Source organism: Aulonocara sp. 'chitande type north' Nkhata Bay, linkage group LG19 (genome assembly GCF_057382095.1).
Source record: "Aulonocara sp. 'chitande type north' Nkhata Bay isolate Kocher_YH1m ecotype deep benthic linkage group LG19, A_spYH_male_GT1.1, whole genome shotgun sequence".
NCBI classification, from domain to species: domain Eukaryota; kingdom Metazoa; phylum Chordata; class Actinopteri; order Cichliformes; family Cichlidae; genus Aulonocara; species Aulonocara sp. 'chitande type north' Nkhata Bay.
The window spans coordinates 21,521,440-21,546,181 of NC_141362.1; the positions used below are offsets into that span (position 1 = coordinate 21,521,440).

Consider the following 24,742-nt stretch of genomic DNA (forward strand, 5'->3'; position numbering starts at 1 on the left):
CGCCTGTGTGTTCATATCTGTACACCTTAAGAAGATTGCAGGAATGGATCACACCAGAGGCGCTGACTTGGTTGAAGTCTGTGTGACTCCATACGTTCTATACCTGAATGAACTTGTACTGGTTCATCTTCTGTAGCAGTGTTTCAAATCTGCACAACCTGACACGCACTTGTTTTATGAGAATGCTTTGAATGGGGGGACGCCAACGTAAGGATAAGTTAAATCAGTTTCTATGTGTTTTTCTAGCCTCTGCAAAATGAATTTGACAGCTGAGGATAAATCCGAGAAACTACTGAAGTATAACTTTTCTTGCTGGACCCAGAGTTATCTAGATAGTTTAATGCTGAGATAAACCGTCAATGATTTATATATAAGTGCACATTGTAGATTCCTTCTCCTTGGTATCTACTCGTGAATGGTGCTTGGCTGTTTTTGGAAAGTGGCTACAGTGCATTTTTACAAGAAAACAAACACTGCTCATCTGCTTGGATTTGCTAAGTACATTTAATCCATGAATGTTGCTTTTTACATGTAACTATTACAAGGCTCAAAAATGGATGGAAGGAAGCAATTTATCTACATTTTTTATTTTTAGTTCAAGCTTTCCGAATGGACAAGATGTATATAAAATACCAATTTTGTCCTTCCTTCCTCCTCTCGAAGTCTGTAAGAGGCAATGAAGGTGACTATTACAACGAGCGATTGAAAGGCATTTAATAGTGGATACTTGAGCTGAATATTAATGTGTTTGACAGCACAAGTAAAGGATTAATGCTCTTTCAAACTAATTTGAATTCATGTCTTTCTGCTAGTTTTCTTGTCTATTCAGTTTTCTATATCAGTCCCTCCCATTTAACGTTGTCTTGCTCTTTGTCCTGTGCTTATTAATAAATCCCTTCATATTTATCTTCTTCCCTTCTTATTGTTAACCATCATCTGTCTGCCTTGGTTTTAGTCTTCACTTATCCCTTTCTTTTTATCCCTCTCCTCACCTCTGTTCTATCACCGGGATCCTCTATCTCAGCACTATCAATCACAGCAGTTTCCCCCCCTCTTCAATCTCTCTCACCCCCTCTGTGTTTCTGTGTCTCCCACTCAGGCGGTCAATCAGGCAGGTGCTGGTCCATATAGTGAGCAGAGCAGTTTCCAGACCCCAGCTACAAATCCTGACCAGGTATCATCCCTTACCCCCCTGGATCTCCCGACCTCCTCAGAGACAGGCCACTCCCCGTCTACCTGCCTCCACCTGAAGTGGGAGGAGCCAAACTGTAACGGGGCCGAGATTACCTCCTACGTCATCACCCTGGACGACCAAACCATCACTGTGGATTCACGGACAACTCACCTTGTCACAGGCCTGCAGCCAGACAGTGAATACAGGTAATGATAGCTAAACCAAAGCATTTATGCTTGTGTGTGGTGCATTACATGTTAATTACCGTGTGGTTGTGTCCCATTTTTTCATATGCGGTGCCAGCCCATAGAAAGAAATAAAATGCTGGTGCAAACATATTTGGCGCTCTAATTTTTCCACTTCTTTGTACCTTCCCTCACATCAGTTCCAATAGTTTCATTGATATCCTTCTACGAATTTGCTAATATTTATAATTCGTTATAGTGATCCTATAATTATCTATTATACTGGGGGGATGATTGCTATTTTATCACTGATGAATTCAAAAATCACAGCAGAAAAGTAGTGAGAATAGAGGACAGTTAGATTTGTCGGGAGGTCAACATCAAGTTATGTTGGAGATTACGGCATTGGGTTCAGAGGGGTTTACAGTTATGTCTTAGGCTATGATGTAAATTTCCCACTGAAGCATAAATTGGGTGTAAGAAGCGGGTTCATTAGCTCATTTTACACAATCTGTCTCCTTTGGCCATTTGGAGAATGCAGGTTTTACAGCTTCTGCATTGGCTTCTTTTCATACAGACAAGCAGGCTACATCTATTTTTTTATACACATTCTGTATTTAAATAGGGGTAAAATGTTTGATGATTGCATGAGCTTGGATCTCAAACATGTACTCAAGTAGCAGTAAACAGCCCCTTAATCATCTTTATGCACAGCGTTGTTGTGATCCCGCTTGTCTGTGATTGCTTGTAATTGTGTTTGTGAGCATGCATATGATTGTGCAGCAAGTTCTTTGAATTCTAATTAAAAAAGACAAACAGGGAGAGGTTATCCAAGGTAAGGTGACATGTGCAGAGGCAGGGTGATCTCGCACCATTGTTTTCATTCTGAGGTTGTTTTTGACCCGGTGTCACTGTGCTCTGTTGCATAATGGCTGCCAGTGAGACAGAACATGTGTGAGCCCGTGCGTGTGTTTGTGTGCATTTGAGAGAATCTGTGGGAGTTTTTGTGTGACCAAATAGCTATAATTCTGGTTGTTATTTACGACAGGAATTGTACTTCAGATATTCTTTGACTGTGTGGCCTTGTAAAGGACCACAGTAAACATTTGTGTGTTTTTGTGGCTGTTTGTGTGTGTGCGCACCCACATTTGTACAATTTTTTTTGCAGCTTGGAGGTTAAACACACTATTGTTATGTATTAGTATTTAGACTTCAGTTTTTGTTCTAAACCGATGAAAAAGGAAACATATGTTTGTTTTTTAAAACAAAGAAATTCGTTTTTAGTTTTTTCCCGCCAACAATACAATACGCTAAATTATAAAACATTAAATATAGTTACATTAAATATTTGTAAATTAAATATCTATATAGATTTAAGATGACTTGCGTTTTCTGTCAATGGAGTTTAAAATATTTCCTTCAAAATACAAGATTTGAAAATCTTTCCTGCATCTTTGCCCCAAATAAATAACAAAACCATATTAAAGTAAAAAGAAAACCCCAAAGAAAACCCTTAAGTGTATACTTGTGGTCTAGTCATCAATGACAGAATACACATTAAGTAAAGCTGCAGTGCAAAGAAGGTGCATTCTGTATTATCAACAATGTCAACCTTAACTTCAAGTAAAGGAGAGAGTTCAATTTGTCCTCTAAAATTAGATGTGTATTTTCACTTTAGTCATTGAGGTGAGATTTAAATAATTTACCAGTCAGAGGTTCTTGCACTGGTGAAATTATAGTCTCAAGATTATTCAATTACTTGTCCCCTAGTTTTTTTCTCTTGACAGTGTAAAAAAAATAAATCATAAATTAAAAATAAATAAATAAACTGCATCTGTTCTGAGCCTAAGATGAAAGTTTGTTAAGGTACAACACGAAGAGGTTGCCTGTCCATCACAGGGCTAACAAATAAACATTCACGTTCACTCTCATCATATCTAAATGTAGCCCCACCTATCATCAAAAGCTAAGCCTTATCTTTACGTTGTTCACAATCTCTTATTATCTTTTATCCATATCCTTAATTATCCACTGGATAGATACATGTTGCCCTTTACCTCACAGACACAAACACAAAAATGTTTACCTAAGCTGCATGAATTATAATGAAAGGTTGCAGTTACAAAGAATCAGTGGTTAAATGTCAGAAGAAGGATACCAACTAGCTGAGGACCTCTGATATTGATGCTAATAAGCTGATCAGACACTGACAGAAAAACCGCGAAGAACAGAGGGGGGGCTTCCTGGAAGAAAGGCGGCAGGGGAGTTTGAAAAACAGAAATCCATTTCTCCCAATTCTCTTTAATTAGCAGCTGTGTGTGTCTTTGTGTCCAGTTGAGTCCATATATTTTTGGCATACGAGTTCAAATGCATGTGCTTAAAATGATGTTTCTCTGTCATTTATAATCTTTATAATTATGTTTTAGGGAATACATTGTAGTATTTAAGTTCTCTCTTTAGCACAAATAGTCTAAAACACCCTGTAGCAGTGATAGCAGTTACCTAACTTGGTACACATTTAGGGAAAATGTGGACCAGGAAGTCTGACAAATTTAAGGCTTATCATGCAGAGTACGTAGGAGAATGGTAACAGGCAAAAGGATCCACAAACATCCAAGGTCAAAGCTAATATACCACATTAGTGTCCAGCATTGGACAGATAGGTCTGCAAATACATGGAGAGCATTCAAGGTTGCATGGTACAGCACTTTCACGGTCACGTACTTTGGCTTGTGATCTTAAATCAGTGCACACATGCTCAAGTAAAATTTAAATGCTGGCTTGTTTGGCTCTCATCTCTAGAGGCATTTCCACAAAAATCCAATCAATATAAGATGATAAATAATAAAATAATAATAAACATTTTTACAGTGCAATATTCAACAAATAAATTCTATCTCTTTCTCGCTCTCTCCCATGATTTTTAGTGTGCAGATCCAGGCAGTGAATGCCATTGGCTCCAGTCCCAACAGTTTACCACTGATCGTGAGGACACGCCCTCTCCCGCCACCGCCGCCCCCACTCGAATGCTCAGCGGCTGGCCCTCAAAGCCTGAAGCTCAAGTGGGGCGAAAACACCAGCCACACACGTGCTCTGCTTGCTGATGACATGGTCTACACACTACAGATGGAGGACAAGAACCACAGGTGGAGTATACATGGACCAGTTTATACTGCTCCATCATCATTGTTTACTTGAGGGAATGGGCTGAGTCCAGCTTATTTAAACAACACATTAAAATCTTGGACTTGAAGCTTATATTTACCCATTTATAAACAAAAAGTGGAACACCGAATTAACCTACTAATCCTGTCTCTATGACAGCAATAGACAGAACGATAGTCTGCATTTATCTATGGAACCTCATGTGTAACAAGGGATTGAAACTATGATGTTGCCCTCAGAGGACTTCTCACCCTATAACTAGTCAATTGATCAAATTAGAACCCAGGTTAAAAATATGCACATCATTGAGAAGAACACACAAATACTAGGAGGACAAAACCAGAGCAGCTGAGGGGAGCCGAGGGAGTGTGTGCATTTAACATTAAAGGTACTTGTGGGGATCTGTGCCTTTTCCTCTGTGTGCAGTAACTAGATGTACCTGGGAGTAGTCATGTTGAGTGGAGCTGGACACAGCAGGGATGCAGCCCCCAACAATCAAGCCTTCATTGAATTGACTGGTCAGACAGCAGCGATAAAAAGAGAAATGGAAAGATAGTGTTAGCAGACTGAGGAGGAGAGGATGGAAAATAATCATGGACAGGGAGTCAAATACACATCTGGGGGCAAAAAAAGTTCAGGAGGAGGGAATTTTTGCAAGTAGCTAGAGCTAAGAGTATCTGTAATGCATCGCACCAGCCCGTCTGCCCAACTGTCAGTTTGTTTAGCTCCCTCCTTTATCCTTCTGGTTGGCCCTTATCAGTGTTTGAATTAAGGGTTGGCTGTATCAAGCTGGCACCTTGACACCCTTGGAATGGGTACCATAACTGACAGATGGGTCCCTAACTGGCAGGCTGTGGTCTGTTAGCTTCTGTGACACACATACACATAAACAAACATAGAGGTATGCGATCGCTCTCTGCCATACCAAATGCAAACAGCTTTCACAGTTTTGTTTACCCTTTTCTAACTGCCACAGTAATGTTTGTGCATATTTATGTACATTTTTCTTTCTTTGTAATCACGCTTGGATGCAGTTAGGTATATTATGCATGTGTCTGTATGCACCCGATGAAGTTATAGGAGTTGGAGTATTAAACATAGTTGGCAACTAAACTCAAGGTTAATTTGTCTTTTTTTCCCCCAAGTGTTTATGCTGTAGACTTAGGGATGAGGAGTGGCTCATTTAAATGAAAGAATGTGTATGTGTTAGTCCCCATAGGGAAAATACTTTTCTGCATTTAACCCATTCACCCAGTGAGGCAGTGGGCAGCCACCAGTGCAGCTCTCGGGGAGCAGTGTGTGGGGAGGGTACCTTGCGATCACTGGCATCTATATTTTAAATGTGTTTTTAAAAAAAGGTGGTATAAGTGGTTAGTGGTGCATCACAGTTTCTTGTACACTGTGTATTTGTGTGCAAAGGCATATAAAATTAAGAATGGACGTAGAAGATTTACAGGGCACTCCTCCTACGCTGCTCTGCTTTCCCCTTTTCTTTCTCATCACGCTCTGTTAAAATGAATTAGAAGGGTTTTTATTTTTTAGTATGAGTTAGCCATGGCAACCAGAAGCTTCACTGCTGACATAATAAGCGAGATTGGAAGGGCACATTGAAAGCAGGGAACTAATGAAATCTTGAAGTATTTAGCTTTGTAAACAAACATATTGAATAGCCAGCAATAATCTGTGCAAATATCATTTCTGATATTACACTTGTGTTTTTGACCTTGACTCCTCCCCTCCTCTGTCTCTTGCTGTCCTCTGATTTAATTCATGTTTATTAATCGGGGTTTATTGTTAGACAGGTGACTGCGAATGTGGAGATTCTGACAATGAATGTGTGCTTCCTTTCAGGAATTATTTCCCCTGCATTGGCATTTTTTACCCTTCCTTTATTTTTTAGTAAACCCAAGCATTCCTCTATTTTATGATGATAAAGAAAGTGTTCTCCGGTTCCCATTATTGTTGCCATTATTTATTTCTCATCCTTGTACCTTCCCATCCTCCTTTCCCTTGCTTGCTCAGACTAATTTTTCTTTTTCTTATCTCCCTGTTTGCAGACTTGTTGCTCATGCGCTGTCCTCCCTGAGTCAGGGCTTTTTATTTTCACTTGTTTCCTGTGCTCCATTCATTTCTCCCTCTTCTCATCCATGTTACCCACTGACATGCCTTGTGTCAAATCTGAGAGTTGCAAGAATGTCATGACAACACGGGGCAGTGTAGTTCAAGGGCTTTATTCTTCTTACACGATGACGTCTGCAGTAGAACAATAACAGATTGTTTCATTACATTCTGACCTCTCTCATCCTGCCCTCTGCTCTGCCATGTTGTAGTTAATTGGTCAGCACCAGGGCAATTCATCTCATTAACTATGTCCTAGTGATTTTTTTGTGCAAGGGTATTTATTGTTTGTTTGTGCTGTGCTAAATGTTAATTATTTTGATATCTTACCATTTATGTCTGGTCGACTGCGAAGAGGTCATAGCTCCTGATGATGGAAAAGTTAATGCATTAGTTGTTTTTTTTTTTTAAGCCATGCAGTTGATCGCTGCACGTGTTAACTGTATGGCCCACCAGTAAGGCCAAGGTTTAATAACATCATATATCAGCCAGAGAAACACATCACTTCTGTAGTGCAGCTACATAAAGAGCTCATCTGGAGTTATAGCTTTCCACTAAACCGTGACCTCTCTCCTCTCCTCTTTGTCTCGCACTCTCTTTTCTCTCTTCAACATTATCATCATCTCCTTTAATTCTCAATCACCTATCCTTCTGCTTTAACTTCTCTCTCCCTTGCATCCTCCTGCGACTTTACTCTTCTATTACTGCCTCTTCTCTTGTTCATTAACCATTTCCCTTTGTCTTTCTTTTCTCATTCCTCTGCTTCATGGCTTCCTTTGCCACCTAGACATTTACCTTATTTTGCTGCAAAGCTGATTGCTGAGATAAATAACCCCTCTTCGGCTCACATTCACTTATCTCCCAGACTTTTCCTGCTTTTATCTCTCCCACTCCATGAATCTGTCCATCGAGCCAGCCAGGAATGCTTTTGGTGCTCATTTTCATCAGATTTGTGACTATAGCCTGCCACTGTTTGTCCTGCGTGTTCATCAATCATCTCTATCTTTTTTTTTAAGGTGCTTTCTTTTCTTCTGCTGCTCCTCTTGCTTTTCAAGGTCCCCACATTTTATTTCTGAAGTTAATCTTACCTCAGGTTAACATATAATTGTGTTAAAATATTCACATTCACCGCTGAGCTGCTCATCATTTTTCTTGTGACGCCTGCTGTGCTGAGTTAAACTATATCAAGTCACAAACATGGTCTATCAGTCCTTATAACTAAGTTAGTGATTAGTGGGTATCTAAGTGTTTGTGCCTTACTTTTTACTGTTCTTGTTTGACCGTGCTCTGCAATAAGATGGCAACATGATCAGGCTGTAACCTGCCTCAGCCGTATTGACAGCTGGGATCGGCTCCAGCCCCCAACGACCTTGAATTAGATGGATAGATGGATGGATGTTTAACCATGTTTTTCTCTATTATCATAACTCTTCCCTTCTTATACCCATTCATAACACCATCACCTTCACTTCCCTTCACCATTTCTCCTTTATCTCTGATGGAGTGATCCTTCATGCCTAGGCCTGTCAGTGCTCCCTCTGTCACATTGAACCGTCCTTCCTTTTTAAAAATTTTTTCTAGATTTACATCTTATTGTTTATTTCTCCTTCTTCATTATGTTCCCTGTTTAGGTTTGTGACAATCTACCGTGGTCCCAGCCACACCTACAAGGTTCAGCGATTGACCGAGTCCAGCAGCTACAGCTTCAGAATACAGGCCATCAGTGATGCTGGGGAGGGTCCTTTTTCTGACACACATACGTTCTGCACCACCAAGTCTATACCCCCTGCCCTGAAAGGTAAACCGAAGCGGAGAAAATGTCTTTGTGCACAAACACATTTCACACAAAGAAGTCCTGTCTTCATCACTAGCTATACACCAGCTGCCTTTTCAGATCGTACAGTTGTGCCGTAGGGATATTAGTGGGGAATTATCAGACATATTAAAACGCACAGTCCTCTATTTAGGTAAATCTAACTTTAAATATCTTCAGGGGTCAGATCATGTGAAGATGTCCTACCAGTCCACCAGTGTCAGCTCAATTTCACATATGATGGCAGAGCAACGCAAACACACCAGTGCACGAGTATCCATGCATACAGTAATGTTTGCCACTTCTACGTGGATTAAATCAAGCTTTACGCATGCAACAAATGCATCTGTTTTTGGCTTTTAGTGATGAATTTTACTGTCGCCTGCCTGATTATTGCCTCCAGCATCTGATTGTTACTGTAAGAGAGGGGGTGGCTTATTACAGCTCCAATAATTGCAGTAAGGGGTAACCTCTCTGGATATATCTCTGCACCTCACTGTACAATACCTTGTGCAATACTTTTTGTAAATAGTCAACAGTGCAATAGACTCAATACTTGAAATGTGCAATTCACTTGTATTTTTATTTTTTATTCCTATTTATTCTATTTATCCCCTTTGTATATTTTATTTATATTTGTCTCTGTATTTATATATGTGTGTGTGTGTGTGTGTGTGTATATATATATATATAACAGTTCTGTAACTGTAACTTCGGTCGTTGCTGTGCTTTTTTTGGAAGTCGAATTTCCCAGAGGAACCCACCCGAGGGATTAATAAAGTTCTATCTTATCTTAAAGTATGATGGTAGCTGTGCCGCATAGCATTGATATATCCATAAACCCACTCGAGGGACCGAATAGCTTCTGTAAAGCTCATAGCAGTGTACGCCATCTAAAAGGGTCAGGCATTCATTTGAAACTATAAAGAGCAGGTGATGTTGAGATGAATCAACATATAGATACTTGGTTATCAAAGCAGTTAGTAAAATGTGTTTTGTATTTAATGCAGCAGTTTATTGCAGTCAAAATGACATCGTTGTTGTTAACATTGTAATTTACAGTGTAAAATGACATTAATCCCCAAGGATTTGATTGCAGTGCATAACAAATGTTACAACTGAAAAACAAAATGAATTTCATGACTCACTTTGTTGTAGCTGATGTTCACTATTTATATTCATATATATGTTTCTCAGTTTCCTATTTTTGATTGATAGATTTCAGTTGTTTCTTCTGCTTTGTTTTAGTTAATCCTAAATGAACATTGGCCCTAAGATAAGCCTTACATTTATATGATGTATTTTTTCTATTATACATTATAATATCCCCAAAGTCGTTGCAGTTCCATATTGAAAAATGTTGTTCTTCAATCATAAGTGTTTTGCTGCACTGTTTCACGGAAGAATGAACCTTCTTGGGTATGCTCTTTTTATACCCAGTTTTATACCACTTTTTCTATATGCTGAATCAAGTTTCAGCTCTGGATAAGTTATCTTCTTAATGTTTTCAGTTAAATATAGGCTTTAAGTGTTTGGCAAATCACTGAACTGTGAGTTTATCTACACTTTACTGTTTACAACCTCTGTCAGTGCGTCCCAGGGCAGCTGTGGCTACAATGTAGCTTGCCATCGCCAGTGTGTGAATGGGTGAATGACTGAATGTAGTGTGAAGCGCTTTGGGGTCCTTAGGGACTAGAAAAGCGCTATACAAATGCAGGCCATTTACAACATTTTAAATGTTGTAAAATGATAAACACCATTTCTTGACTTCACAAGAGATGGTGTTCTAATTATACTCTTCATCTGTTTGCAAGCGTCTTTTAACGATATGCAGTCATGTATATGAGATAATGATTTGTTATTATTAATTCCAACAGCTCCCAGAGTGCACCAGCTGGAGGGGAACATGTGTGAGATAACATGGGAAACTATTCCACCAATGAGGGGGGACCCTGTGAGCTATGTGCTCCAGGTGCTGGTGGGACGTGAGTCAGAATACAAACAGGTTTGTAACACACACATGTAAACGGGTCTTACATGAGAGCTGTCCAGTTCATCTAAACACTAGGAAGCTGCTGGAATTAATTAATTCAATTTTCTTTTGACATTTGATAGAAGAGTAAAATACCCATGTGTGAACACTTCCCTCATATACATCCCCCCTGCTGAGAGGTATTAAATACTTTTAATGAAAATTACAAAACAGAAGTATCTCAGGAAGAGTCTGCTGCACCTGGAAATATAGGATTTGATTGCTCACAGCTGCAGCGGTGGGCAGGCAGGTAGACAAAAAGTTATTTGTCTTCAGGGCCATTTCAACTTCTGTTATTGAATTACAGAATGGTTGGTGGGAAGAACTGCACTCTCATAAGTAGATAAAACCTGTGCAGACATATGTTATCAGATGCTGCTTTTAACATTTTGTGTTCTTTTTTGGGGGGGTTGTTTTTCCTTATTTTTGTTGGGTTTTTTTATTTCTTTATGAGAAGACCAGTAAATGCACTCAGTTATATTTACCTCTCGTCAGTTTGAGAGTCTAACAGCTAAAGTTCAGTGCACCTTTATCAAACCATTTCTTCTACTGCAGCACTAAAAATTAAATGGTGTTTTTTGTCTACACACATTCTCCTTTGACACAAACACCACTTACCTTTCTACAAGTTCAATTCCAAAGAAACTCTACCCTGTAAAATGCAAAGAAAAACACAAGGTGGTCATTTAAATGTCTTAAACATGTTTTTTAATCACAATAGAACATAGGAGACATGAAATTTTAAACGGAGACATTTTACTATTTCATCAAAAAATATTAGTTCATTTTGAAGTTGACGGCAGCAACAGGTCTCAAAAGAGTTGGGTGGAGATAACAAAAGACCGAAAAAACTAAGTGGTGCTAAAAAGAAACAGCTGGAGGAACATTTTGCAACTAGTTAGGTTTATTGGCAAAATGTCAGTAACATGACATCTTAGAGGGGCAGAGTTTCTCAGAAGCAAAGCTAGAAGGAGAATTCACCAGTCTGCGAATACACCCCCTCCCCCCCAAAAAAAACAAAACAAAAAAAACGCATCATCAAATCGTGGAACAGTTTCATAATAATGTTCTTCAATATAAAATGGTGAAAACTTTTAGTATCCAATCATCTACAGTACATAATATTTTGAAATGATTCTGAGAATCTGGAGGATCTCGGTGTGATCCTTGCCTGTGATCTTTCGGCTCTCAAGCAGCACTGCAGTAACATCAATTACACTGTAAGGACTCAGGAACTCTTCCAGAAATCATTGTGAACACAGTTCCAATGCAGATTAAAACTCTATCGTGCAAAGAAAAAGCAAAATGTAAAAATGTTGTTAACATGAAAGTAGAAAACTGTTCTGTGGGAGGACAAATTTGAAATTCTTTTCAGGAAACTTGAATGATACTATGATACGTCCTCCACACTACAGAAGCGAGGGACCATTTGGCTTGTTATCAGCGCTTAGTTCAAAATCCTGTATGCCTGAGGGTATGGGAGCCCAATAATGCCTAGGGAAACTGGCACTTTGCTCATCTGGAAAGACAACATTAATGCTGAAAGGTGTATATATAGGTTTTAGAGCAACATATGCTCCCATCCAGGAGACATCTTTTTAAGGGTGGTCATTAAAAAGATGTCTCCTGGACAGCTTCTTGTAGAAGAGTCCGGGTGCTGAACTGGCCTGCCTCTTCACCAGACCTTTCACCAGCTGAAAACGTCTGGCACATCATGAGAAACAAAATACACCAAAGAAGACCTTAATGAGGACTGTTGCACACCTAGAAACCTATCAAATAAGAATGATAGGAAGAACATTCCTCTCCCAAAAATTGAGCAACAAATCTACTAAGTTGGTAAAAGAGGATTAAATGTTGCTACCATTAAATTCCAAATTTCTTAAAATTTTCACAGTTTAAACATCTAATTTGTTTTGTTTTTCTGTGTTCTTTGAATAAAATATGAGTTTACGTGAGCATGCATGTCTGTTTTCTAGCTAAAATGATTTCACTCAGGAGCATGTTATGCTTTTTAGTTGGATGAAAATCTGCGTCCTTTGCGCTTATCTTATTTCTTTCTTAAAATGTCTTTCTTATCCAAGTCAGCTGTAAAACTTTTTTCACCTCTTTCCTGCCTTCAAAGGTTTTCAAGGGAGAGGAGGGTGTGTTTCAAATCTCCGGTCTCCAGAGCAACACAGACTACCGTTTCCGTGTGGGTGCCTGCCGCCGTTGCCAGGATACGTGCCAGGAGCTGTGTGGACCACTGAGCCCTTCCTCTTTGTTCACGCTGCGTCGCCAGGAGGCAGCATCATCAGGAGAGCAGTGTGCCGTGGAAGCAGGCAAAGGAGCGGGCCTGATCTCGAGCGACGAGCGCTTTGCGGCGCTGATTGTGTGTGTGTTTGCAGGCTTCTCCATCCTCATGGCCTGCTTGCTACAGTACTTCTTCATGAAGTGAGGGAATTTTTAATTATAGGATAGAAAGAGAAAGCAAAATCGCAGAAAAAAAACTTTAAAAAACATCTATGAAAGAACCGAATGAAATCAAAACAAACACTTGAGATGTACATTCAACGCTATCTATGATTTTTTTGGTTATTTTTTGATTCAGGCTTTTCCCACCTTGTTCCTGTTGTCTTTTGCCTTCACTCACTTTGGACTTTTTCCCTCTCCGTCTCTGTTGTCTTCATACCATTGTCCGTCTCATTTGTTAAGGATTTCTGTCGAGGGAAGCCTTGTCTGAGTTGTACCTCGTTTGGGAAAGAAAGCTGATAATCAAGCCTTAAAATAGCTGTGAGCAAAACAGTTGCTCTCCAGACTGACTTGCATGTTTTTATTTTGTATCTTTTTAAAACATATTCACTTAGAGAACATATATTTCTTGATGGTCATTGCCTTACTTTTTTGGTTTATTTTTCAGTGTTTAATTTGCATTTTTTTTGCTGTAGTCTTTATTCATTCAGCCATATTCCAGTGTAGGCCTTCAAAGCTTTAGTTGTTCTTACTTACCCAGTTTGTTACAACTCTACAGGCTGTCAGACATTTCACGCAATCTGCACCCGTTCTCACATGCAGACTGACAAATACCCAGTGCACAGACAAAGGTGCAGACTTACATGCATAACCTTGCACACATATCCAATTACACTAATGCAATGACAATGACAAAGACATTTCATCCTAAGAAGTAAATCACATATCTGCTTAGCTTTTTACATTCACTCATTCACTCTTTCCGCTACCAAAGTGATGCAATCCATGTATGGTTTAAGATGCTGCTATCCTTTGATTTTATTATATCTACAAAAGAATGGAAAACCAGTAATCTAATATATGAACTCTATATATAGATATGTATATTATAGCAAATACTATGATGCTATAAATTGATGTAATATAAGTGATGGCAATGTAAGGTCTGAAGTACAGTGTAAAAGGGGGAATAGTGGACTCTAGGTGCTCATAGACGGCAGCTCTGAGGTCAGCTCAGCAGCTTGCACATTTAGTTGAAGGAGCCCTTAAACACTTGTCTTGGTTCAGAATATGAGCCCTTGAAGGTATTGGTTTGTGAGGCTTAAACTGGCTTTGGGGAGCCGGGCTGTGGTTGTGATCGGCTGCAGCAGACAAGGAAAGGGCTGGGCTGAGCATATTTTGGGCCATTGGTCAGTTCTTCTTTAATCTACCATCTCAAATACCATTGCTCCAGCCTATTTATCTGTAGCTTTACTAGCGATATGTACGTAGCTCCACTGACCCAGAGGTGCTAACAGTCTGCCAGCTAACCGGCCTTCTCAGAGCTGTATGGGTGTTAACTAGGAAAGCCATTAGGAGTTAGCTTGTGCTTTAGCCCCCACTAAGAATTAGCCAGCCAGAGCAATGCTAAAGCTGTTTCTCCTTCCGGCTAGCCTGTCAATTGATGCATTTAAAGTCTATTCTCCTCTTTTCTCATTTCCCACCCGTGATTATCTGTAATTACCCTTTTTGCTCTGGCCACTTTTCTCTTGCTTTCGATCCATCCCATCTGTCTGCCCATGCACTACTCTCACTTTCCCTCTCTTCTCTCTCGCTCTCTCTATTAAAAGGTGCTTTATTGATATGTAATCAGAGCAGTAGCAAGTCTGTGGTCTCTCCTCAGACGGACATGTTCTCTGAGGACTTGAACTAATGTTCACTAACCAAACAAGCCTTTGACAGGACACAACTCATCAGAACAGGGCATTCTAACACACATAACAGCCCCTCACCTCCCACCCAAGTCCCCAAAACCCTTTTTAACCCCAACCCGAAGCAACAAAGCCAAGGTACAACCCAATACATGCCCCGATAATCCAAAGAAGTCACCCTGACCTGCGTAATTAATGTGTGACATGTTTGTCGGATGGGGTGCAGGGAGTAAAAGGGATTGGATGGGAGACGGAGGTAATGATTAGCTCTGATTGGCAGCCTGTAATGTACCTCAGGGATAAGGCCTCACAGAGGGGAGATCTAATCTTGTCATCCCTATTGCTGTCATCATGATAATTTATCATTTTAGCTTCTTTTCTTCTTTTTTTCTCTCTTCCTTCCCTTTGTTCTCTCATTTTTGATGCTGTATCTTGTGCTCTGTCTGTGCTGTGCCTTGCTCCTGTTTGTGTCAGTAAGTAAAGTGGTTTACTAGCTTAAAAAACCTTTGCCAAAGTTGGTGGGAAAGTAAAGGTAGAGTTCTTTTCTAGGTTTTATTTATACTATATATTTGCATACAGTACTTTACATGCCAATTACAGTGCAATCTTCATTTATTTATTGTTAAAAGATTAAGAGACAAGTGTAGTTATATACTAATTTTTTCTTGTAGCATGTTTTTTTTTCTTTTGTTTTAATGGATGTATGTTAGATTGTATGATTAAGGCCAGCATTCCTTATCTCAGTAACCCTTTAAGTATTTTTCTTACAGCTGTTGGGAACCTGTAGCTCATCAGTCCATGAATTGCAGTTATCATTGCCGTTTCAAACATTTAACCAAATTGCCTATGTATTTTTATTTTATTTTATTTTATTTTTTACATTTCCTGTTTTGGCTGTGCACAGGCAAGCAGTTCTTGAAACGCTTAGAGAAACATGTAGCAAGCCAGGTCTTATGGTCAATTCAAGTCATCTGTTTTGGGATAAACGTTGCTGCCTTTGGCTTTTGTTCTGATTAGTGTTATAATGAAGCTTCTGATATCTATTTTTACTGTTTTAATGCCAAAGTGCAAACTTTTTATGTCCACTAGTTTTTGCGTTTTGAATCGTCTAAAGGGTTCTGAGATGTTCTTCTGCAGCGACACAGCATTACGACTATTATCATTATTCTTTCTAAAGGAAAAAAAAACATTAACTTGATCTGTGATATTTCTTCTTTTCATATTATCTTTTATTGTTTTGTTTTGTAAAGCAAAATGTGCCATTATGAAATGTGTAGCCCCTTTCGGTGGAGTTTTTTTTCCCGTTTTTTAATTTTTACACAACCTGATTTCACACTGAAAGGTAAAGAAAGCAAAAACAATCATACGATGGTTTCCGGCAGATGATGAAAATAATAATATTGATAAATCCTTTTTCAGGCTTGTGCTGGTATAACAGTAGTGAGCTTTTTTGTGTCCGTACATTGCTAAGAGATGATATACAGAGATATCTATAGAGCTATAGAAGAAGAGGGTAAATTCATTATGACTAACAGAGTTGAAGCACTTTTTTATGCCAAGCATTAGGCTTGATGAGGTAAATATGAGCAATAGGAAACGCGATCCTTTGCTCTATTCCAAACTCTACTGCCAACACTGTCTGTTACTTTTATTGGCATTATTCTGTTATTGGCATCACTGTGACATTGGCATTACTGGGGCGCTCTCTGCAGAATGCACAGTGCAGCCACAAAGAAAGGAAAGTTTATAGGGAGTATGGTGCCTTTGTCTGATGTGTTCATCTTGTGTCTGCCTGTTGCATTGTAATTGACAGGTGACTTGTGAGGTGTCCTTTCCTTAAACTCCTGATGTTATGTTGCCCAACACTACCCCCTTTTAAGCCTTAATTCCCCAGTGGAAGAGCAGAGGTTTGCTTGGTGTATGGTCATTGTCAGGCCAGTTATGCTAGTGTTAAATAGTCCAAGGTTAGCACAGTGTTAACAAAAAGGCACTGTGTTTGTGGGCAGGGTACTCCCTTGATGTGCATTGTTGGGGGTTTTTTTGCGTTTTTTTCCCCTCAAATACAGGTGATTTTATAGAACCCCAGCCTCCCTACTCACCACCCTGCAGGTCCTGTACATTTGGCGGGTATGTCAAGAGTGAGAGACAATGTTTTGCCCAGCAACCCCACGTCTGTGCCTTCTGATCATTTTTTTTTTTTGAATGTTTTGTACATGTAGAGATTTTGACTGAGAGATTGGCGATTTGACAAACATACAGAGACTCACAGGTATTTAACTATTTTTTAAGTAAGACAAAAACAGAAACATATTTTTACCTCACAATTAAAAAATAAACATTCCAACGTTGTCATGGTCTACGAATTGAGGAAAAAAAGAAATTCATGCATTTCTTCTTGTATTGTAAATGTTAGACAATTTCATATGCATTATATAAAAGAAACTGCCATATCAATTTTAATGTATAGATTTTTGCAAATACTACCCTATGTATGTAAGACGTAACTGTATCGGTAGCGTATATATAATATATTTATGCCCAATAAATGTTTTAATTTTTTTCTGTCTTTAATTGCACTGTTTATTGAATGTCAACATTACGCTTCAACACAATGATGCTCTGCAGTTTGTTGGTTTGTTCTTTTTTTGGATAGGACTTCCCAAACCAGCTGAATACATCAATATAGGGTGGAGAAACAAGTATAAACACACTTCTGACATTCTCTGTGGCAGTATTGATTTGTATCTTTCAGATTTAATAAGAGGGTCATTATTGTCATTTCATCTGCATCATCTTTGTGTACTGTTGTAAACATAGAGGACTGATAATCAATATTTATAATATTAGGGTTTAAATTAGAATTACTCAGCTGGAGAGCTCATCTTACGAGCACTGTAATTCATTTGAAATTTCACCGCAAATCATTAATATAATAGTTTTTGCCTTTAATTTGTCACTTAGGGTTCAAGGATTTGAGGTGAGTGTAAATGTGTGTCTGTGAAGGTTTGTCATGTTGAGATTTACTCTCTGGTGGCCTTAATACTGTTTAACCAGAAAGCTGTGACAAGACTAAATCACAGACTTTATGCCCTGCTGGCCCTGAAAGCAGCCGGACAGAAACTGCAGCACTGCAAGGTCAATATTCCTCAATCACAGGCAATCCAAGGGCATCAGAGGAACATTAGTCTTTTTGTCTTAACAAAAAGACCATAGATTACATTTATGAAAGAAAATCAAACATTTATTTTCCTAGTCAAACTACAAATCCTTTTTTTAAGTGCACTGCAGTAGCTTTTGTTGAACAATACCGTTCTATAGGTTAATATGGTATAAGTCTAGTGACTGGAAGTGGTAGGATTTCACTGTCGGGTGTTCCAGTTTTCACATTTTTAATGCAGGAACCTTTTTCCAAAGATTCCCGAGAAACAAAACAAAAAGTGTCACTTTGTGGCTTTCAAATGTTTGGGTCAAAATTGATAGCTTAATAATTAACAGTCCAGACTGCTAATACACTGATAGGGTTATGTACGTATTCCTCATGGGGAAAATCAACATTTCATATTCATTTCATGTTCAAAAGTCTATACTGAACTATTTAGACTTAAATTTTTAAGCAATTGTTTTTGTATTAACAAAAAACTGCAGGCTGGGGTTCTTTTGTACAGACTGATGTTTATAATGATGCCTTTAATGTTTTCACTTGACTATCGAATTAAATGTAAAATTTAGCACAGACACAGGGTGCTTGTCCCAACCAGGATGAAGGAGATTGACAATAACTTTAGGTGCCACTAGTGTGGACACAGATGCCTAATCTTATTTGAACGAAAGCTTCTTGGAGGATTCTTTTTGTCGTCATCATCAGGAGACTGATGAAAAAATATAGCTGCGTTTGTCCTGGTCTGAACCATCTGCACTATCCCATTTGCAGATGACTTCATTTTTGGTCCACCCCTGTGAGTGTACTTGTAAACAGTCAGTGTGTTGGTATACCAGCAAACATTAGCTTGTCTGAACTGGTATCAAAATAATAAAAAAAAAGGTGCTGCATTTTTAAAAATACTTATTTAATTCCACTCTCATCCTAATTGTGTAATGTTCATTTATCCACACTCACAACCTTCATTTAAACAAGCTCTTGTGATTTCTGATTCACTGTTTGAGCCTCTTCTCTTTCACCTTGTGTTTTATTGTCCATTTCCACTGAGGTATTTCATGTGGACTTTTGTGTTTCAGATCTCTTCTTCTCTCCACCTTTCATCCACCCACTTCTCCTGTGAGTTACCAACTCAACTTTGAGCTTTAATTCCCTGTGAATCCTTCATTACCTTTCATAGTCATTCTAATTTTCAATCTGCTGAACATTTTTGCACTCAAAGGCTTTTGCTGACTCCCCTGTAAGTGTTTTGATCAAGTACCTGAGGGGAATTTAGTGATGAATGAGTGCTCTTTTGAGGTCTGCTTCATATTGGCAGCACCTGCTGTCTTATAAGCTATCTAATGTGATAGAATGGAGCCTGGTGGCACCAAGAAAATCCTGTCAGCTGAGATGGGAGAGGCACATTGCAGTGTCCCTTCGGCCAGTGTTAAACCCCTTTGAGGCCAACATTATATAGTGGGGTACTGCTGGGCCACATGGAGAAATGACTGCATACCCTATTGTTATCTTTTGTTATTTTTTAATGTGACTGAGAAGGTGTTTACTGGTGTTTGTTGGTTTAATAACCCTGATTGCAGTTTGCATCTCATATCTGCTGAGGGCAACTTTCTGACTGTCGAGTCGGTTACACAAAGAATATGAATACTGTGTACAAAAGAGGAGGAAACTTTTTGTTTCTTTTACAAGACATTATCATAGACATACACATTAACTAAGTGAAGATAGTCACATAGATTAATAAAAAAAAAAAAAGCAATAAATTTTGACTGTTAATAAGTATGGATTGATAAAAGCATGTCATGTTATCAGTATATGGTCATAAACATTCATTTAACAGATACATTCTTCAAAGTCATGAGGCCATGTTTTAAATCAAGGAAGCTGCTGTGGTGATTTGGACTGCGTAAACCACCTGAGTGTACTGCATTACAAAGCATCTATATACAAATTATAGCAAAGATCTTTTCGACAAGGCTCTTTACAAATCACTTTACAAAATGTACCACTTTTACATTTCCACCTGTTGTGTTATCTTACACAAGCTCAAAGGAAAATCTATTTTAAAACTTTCTTATACATTGTTGTAGCACTTCATCAGACTGGAAAACATTTAAAATCACTTTACATGCCATGATCTGCTGTTTAATCACCCATGAAGACTTTTCATCTTCCAGGCTTTAGTAAATTGTTAAATGAGAAAAAGAAGACACATATTATACAGTTTACATCGTGTGAGAACTCACTTCTCTCGTTTGTCAGTGGAAAACCATGTCTCCTAAAGATAAGTGTGAAGCCTTGGGCTAGCTTACAGTGGAAGCTACTTGTATAGAAGCAGGACTAGTGAAAATGAATGTTTTTGTTGCCATAAATATGGCTGCAAAAAGCATGATTGCTATTGGTAAATTAGACAAATTTATAATAACGTTTTGTGTTTACAGCCACAGCAAAAGATAGCATTGTATGCTTAATCAGTGCAACATATGTAACTATAGCTGGTGACTGAAAACATGTGGATAACACTGCTGGAAAATGGTGCACAGTTCACATGGCCCAGAAAGTGACTGCTAACATGTTTATTTATACATTAACAGGCAGCTTTCTTTGTGTATGCACCAGACCTAAACTTGCAGAGTCATAAGACCTGTAAAAACCTTTTGCGTTGCTACCTTATAGGACCCCCCCCACACCCCCTAATACACATTTCTGATGGTCCTACAGATTAAACAGTGCTGATCATTTAACAGTGAAATACATTCAACAAGATCAGAGACTGATACATATTTTGGAAATATAAATTGTCTCACAATCACAAAAAAAAGCAAAGGCTGTGCACCACAAAGATTCACAAGAATACTCACAGGGACTGTTGACTCACCCCATTGATCCCAAACACAGCATTGATTTGAATATAAAAGTGCCCACTGGGAATTTTGACAACTTATAACAGTAACCCACGACATCTTCATGTAACGTGACTAAAAGCATACCCAAAAGCATGACATTTGGCCTGCATAGCACATGCAAAAATCTCTTCCACACACATGCACATACACACTGCACCTCTGCCTCTGTCTTAATGAGTACAGAGCTGTGCCGCAAATTCTACAGTGCTTTCTTTGTCATCCAGAATATAAATGCAGTATAAGGCATTTGTAGATGTGCGTGACATTTATACGTGAGCACACAGGCGTGCGTGTCTGTTTTTGATTGATATCCTGTAAGCATTTCAGGCCAGTGACTTTTGCACTTCACCAGTTTTGCTTTTCAATTGTTTTCTATGAATAGTGTGTGGCACTTGCTGAAATAACCGAACAAGACAAGTAACTGAGCAAATTGTATTTAAAAGAAAGCGTTTTATGCATATGGAGCGTTTATGGCTCGTGCTTTTTTAATCATCCTTTTTGATTCCAGTCAAATAAAGGCAAGTGCTCACCACAATTTTGCATCGCCCTGACAGAAATTATGGCCTTTACGTGAGTAATGTAGATCCACGACTAATAGCTTTATTCATTACGCCAGCCATTTAGGCCATGCATTCAAAAGCTGATTGTAGACTCTGTCCAGCCGTTTGAGCCATCTCCCTTCACAGTGCTCGCTGTGCGACCCCGTGGCGGCAGGCTGTCGGTCAGGCCGAAGAGGCGCGCCGCTGCACCCCGGTATTTCCACGACATGGTGTTATAGAGGATGGGATTGATGGCAGCACTCAAGTAAAAGAGAACCACTGACACCAAGCTACAGTACTCGGATAACAACGACAGCAACGGGGAAGGAGCATCCAGAGAGCGGAACTGCAAGTAGCGACCCACATGGAAAGGCAACCAACACAGGACAAAGGCCAGCACAACAACCACTTTTGGAAAAAAAAAACATAAAAAGGAGCAGGGGTTAGTCAAAGGAGATGCTGATTAACATTTTCTACCTAAACATATATATCTTTATTTGGACATTTGAACTGATATCACTTTAATATGAACACAGTTTAAAGCCCTAAGGTGTCTTTCATGTGTCGACAACTCAAACTCGAATCATGTAAGAACTTTAGAATTTTTGCATAATTTGCGCGTTCTAGAAACTTACCCAGCATCTTTATGGTCTGCCTGTTGCTCTTATCCCTGTGAGACACGCGGTTGCTCATGTTCGTCTCCCGGTGCCTTTGCCACAGCCGACGGCCTATCAGGCCGTAGAGCACTGTCAGACAGAACACGGGCATGAAGAAGAAAACGGAGCTCAGCCACACCATGGCCCCCATCAGACCGGATTGCACAGCATAGTGCGTCATCTTACACTCTCGGGTGTCCTCAGCCTCCAGGAATAAGTTAGACTCATTCATCCACGAACTGAAGTTTAGTGGCCCCATGGTGTCCTGCTCTACTCCCACCATGACAAACACAGGGCCTGCGCTCAAAAGGGACACTGTCCATAACAGACAAATCAAGGCTCTTACGCGCCTTTTGGTTACCAGAGCCTTGGCGCGCAATGGGAAACAGATCGCCAGGTAGCGCTCTACTGACAGGGCGGTGATGCTGAGGATGGTGGAGTAAGTGCTTGATTCTGACACAAACTGAAAGAGTTTGCAGAGCGCGTCTCCAAAGCGCCAGGGCCTGTATCTCCACATGCGGTAGAGGTCAAGTGGCATGCAAAGGAAAATGAGTAGATCGGATACCGCCATGCTGCACAGGTACAGATTGGTGGTCGTGCGCATGTCCCGGTACTTGCTGACCACCAAAATGGTCATAACATTCCCGGCCACCCCTATCAGAAACAGCAGTGTGCAGGCGACGGTGATGGCCGTTAGGAGAGGAATTGAATAATAATTGAGAGGGGGCGGGGAAGGGTCAGCTTTCCTTATGGTATTGTTGGTCTCCTCCCAGGTGCAGTTATGGTGGAGGCACTCCAGTTGGCTGGGCCAGGAGGGCATTGTTGCCTCTGGGTTATTCTCCCGGCCGCACCTGACCCTGACTGCTGATGTCACCCTGGATCTGGGACTCCTCATGCCCCTCGATGCCGCACTCACCTGCGTTATTCATTGTTTGATTTCCGGAGTTAAGAAAAACGTGTAACGGAGGAGATCAGGCGTGAACACAAGTAATATCCTTAGTGGTGCAAGCAATCCTGTGTAGCCTAACACTTCTTTACTTTGAAGATCAAACACGACATAGACGGTGTTGAACAGACTATAACAGAAATATGAGGCCATCTCAGATCGATCCGAATTATCCACCCCATCTTCATAACGCACACTAAAGTGTTCCAAAAGTACCTGAAGAGTAGGAGTGATGGTTACAAAATGCATTACATCCGGATATTCGCAAGCTATAAATCGCCAGCCGAAATTTTTGGGGATGTATACTCCAATAAAAACGGATATGACAGAAAATAAAAACAGATCTAGTATTTAAAAATCTAACATTTAAGCGCATCTTATCTTCTCCATCTTTAAAAAAAATATTTGTGAAACCCACCAGAAGCCTGAGGTCCTTCATGCGCTAAGAAGCCCCAAAGAGTCCCCATCAGCGGCAGCAAGTCCCCGCGTTTTCACAAAATAAAAAGCAAAATATTGGATCGGTTGACGAGTTGCATCTGGCAGCATGTGATGGTGAGTCAGACTCAGGGTCATAATGATGCGGCAGCAGCAAAAAAACATCTGTCCTGCAAATGACAGTGGCGCTCAAACTCAGCCAAACACAAACGGGCAAATAACAACTAGCGTGAAAACAATCACTGTCTGACGGAAGGGAGACAGTTTAATAAAACTCACAAACACCACGAAAGAACGATGCATTGTCAATGGAATAAAAAATCTAAGAGTCCAAATGGTTAAAGAAGAAATATCAGTCAAGACCGATGAAAAAAATCCACCTTAACACCAGACTTCTGTTCTGCTCCTGTAGTTATGGTGCATATCCAGTGTGTGGATCATGATTCCCGGTGCGCAAAACATCTTACCCAAGTGAAGTGGTTGTGTTGTGGGGGTCTGCTCTGAGTGTGATGCTGCAACACCACCTACCGGTACTGTTGCAGTGATTGGTAGCGGTTTCAGCATTTTAAGCAATTATGCCTTTTGTGTTTACCACCAGCCAATGAGAAAGAGTATTCCTCATTAGCATTTGGAGAATAAGTCGACTCTCTCTCTGTTTTATGATGTGATGGACCAAGAAGACAAGGAAAGTCAGGCAAGGGTTAAAGTCCATAAAACAAACTTGGTTAAATTATACAAAAAATAAAATAAAATAAATAAAAATACAATAAATATTGAGCCCATAAAAGAGGTCAAAGTAACAGAACTCTACTCAAAAGCTGGCAACAAACACTAACCTACCTAAATGAGACAAAAGGGAAACTTAAAAAGTGGCTGATCAGCCCACAAAGACACAAAAAGGGTTAGAACGCGCCAAAACCTAACTGAAACTAACATAATAAATTCCATTTCCCACCCATGATCCAGAGTTGTCGTGTGATCCAATTTTCAAGTCTTCACATAGGCTTTCTCCGCCCGTTTTCCACCTCTTAGCTCATCAACCAAGGGCCTGGAAGCAGCTGCTGCTGAGGTCTCAAAGGCTACGTTCACACTGCGCATCAAATCCGATTTTTTGGACCCTATGCGACCCATATCCGATCATGGTATGACAGTGTGAACGGCACAAATTCGATATTTTCAAATCCGATCTGGGTCACTTTCGTATGTGGTACTGATTCCGATACATATCCGATGTTTTAGAAAGCGACTGCTGTTTGAACGGTCATGTCGCATTAAATCCGTCTTTTACGTCACTGACACAAGACAGACGCCAATTATCAGTTCTGGAGAAGACATCGCGAACGCTTCCTGGCCAATAAGTGTAGATGTTAGTGAAACTGTTGGGAAGACAACGTTGGGGAAACGTGAACATTTTACTTTCACGTATATTTTATGTACTGTATAATCTGATTAGTTTAATTCTAAAGTCCGAAGT

At 39.7% G+C, this 24,742-nt stretch overlaps 2 protein-coding genes across 3 annotated transcripts in view; one reads left to right on the plus strand and one right to left on the minus strand.

Annotated features, from left to right (window-relative positions):
* The window catches only part of fndc3ba (fibronectin type III domain containing 3Ba), a 93,211-nt gene extending 76,016 nt beyond the window's left edge, over positions 1–17,195 (plus strand). For both annotated transcript variants that reach the window (XM_086274316.1, XM_086274317.1), the window contains exons 23-27: positions 1,100–1,380; positions 4,287–4,505; positions 8,274–8,440; positions 10,333–10,460; positions 12,613–17,195. In XM_086274316.1, the coding sequence (XP_086130442.1) occupies positions 1,100–1,380; positions 4,287–4,505; positions 8,274–8,440; positions 10,333–10,460; positions 12,613–12,924 (1,107 nt within the window). In that variant the 3' untranslated portion in view covers positions 12,925–17,195. The remainder of the gene's footprint in view (positions 1–1,099; positions 1,381–4,286; positions 4,506–8,273; positions 8,441–10,332; positions 10,461–12,612) is intronic.
* A 2,180-nt stretch (positions 17,196–19,375) lies between these two features.
* On the minus strand, positions 19,376–23,630 carry ghsra (growth hormone secretagogue receptor a). Its single transcript, XM_086274388.1, has 2 exons — positions 21,867–23,630; positions 19,376–21,639 (listed from the first exon to the last, which is right to left on the minus strand). Exons 1-2 carry the CDS (start codon positions 22,780–22,782, stop codon positions 21,326–21,328), a joined length of 1,230 nt encoding a protein of 409 aa, XP_086130514.1. The 5' UTR covers positions 22,783–23,630; the 3' UTR covers positions 19,376–21,325.
* Between the last annotated feature and the right edge of the window lie 1,112 nt (positions 23,631–24,742).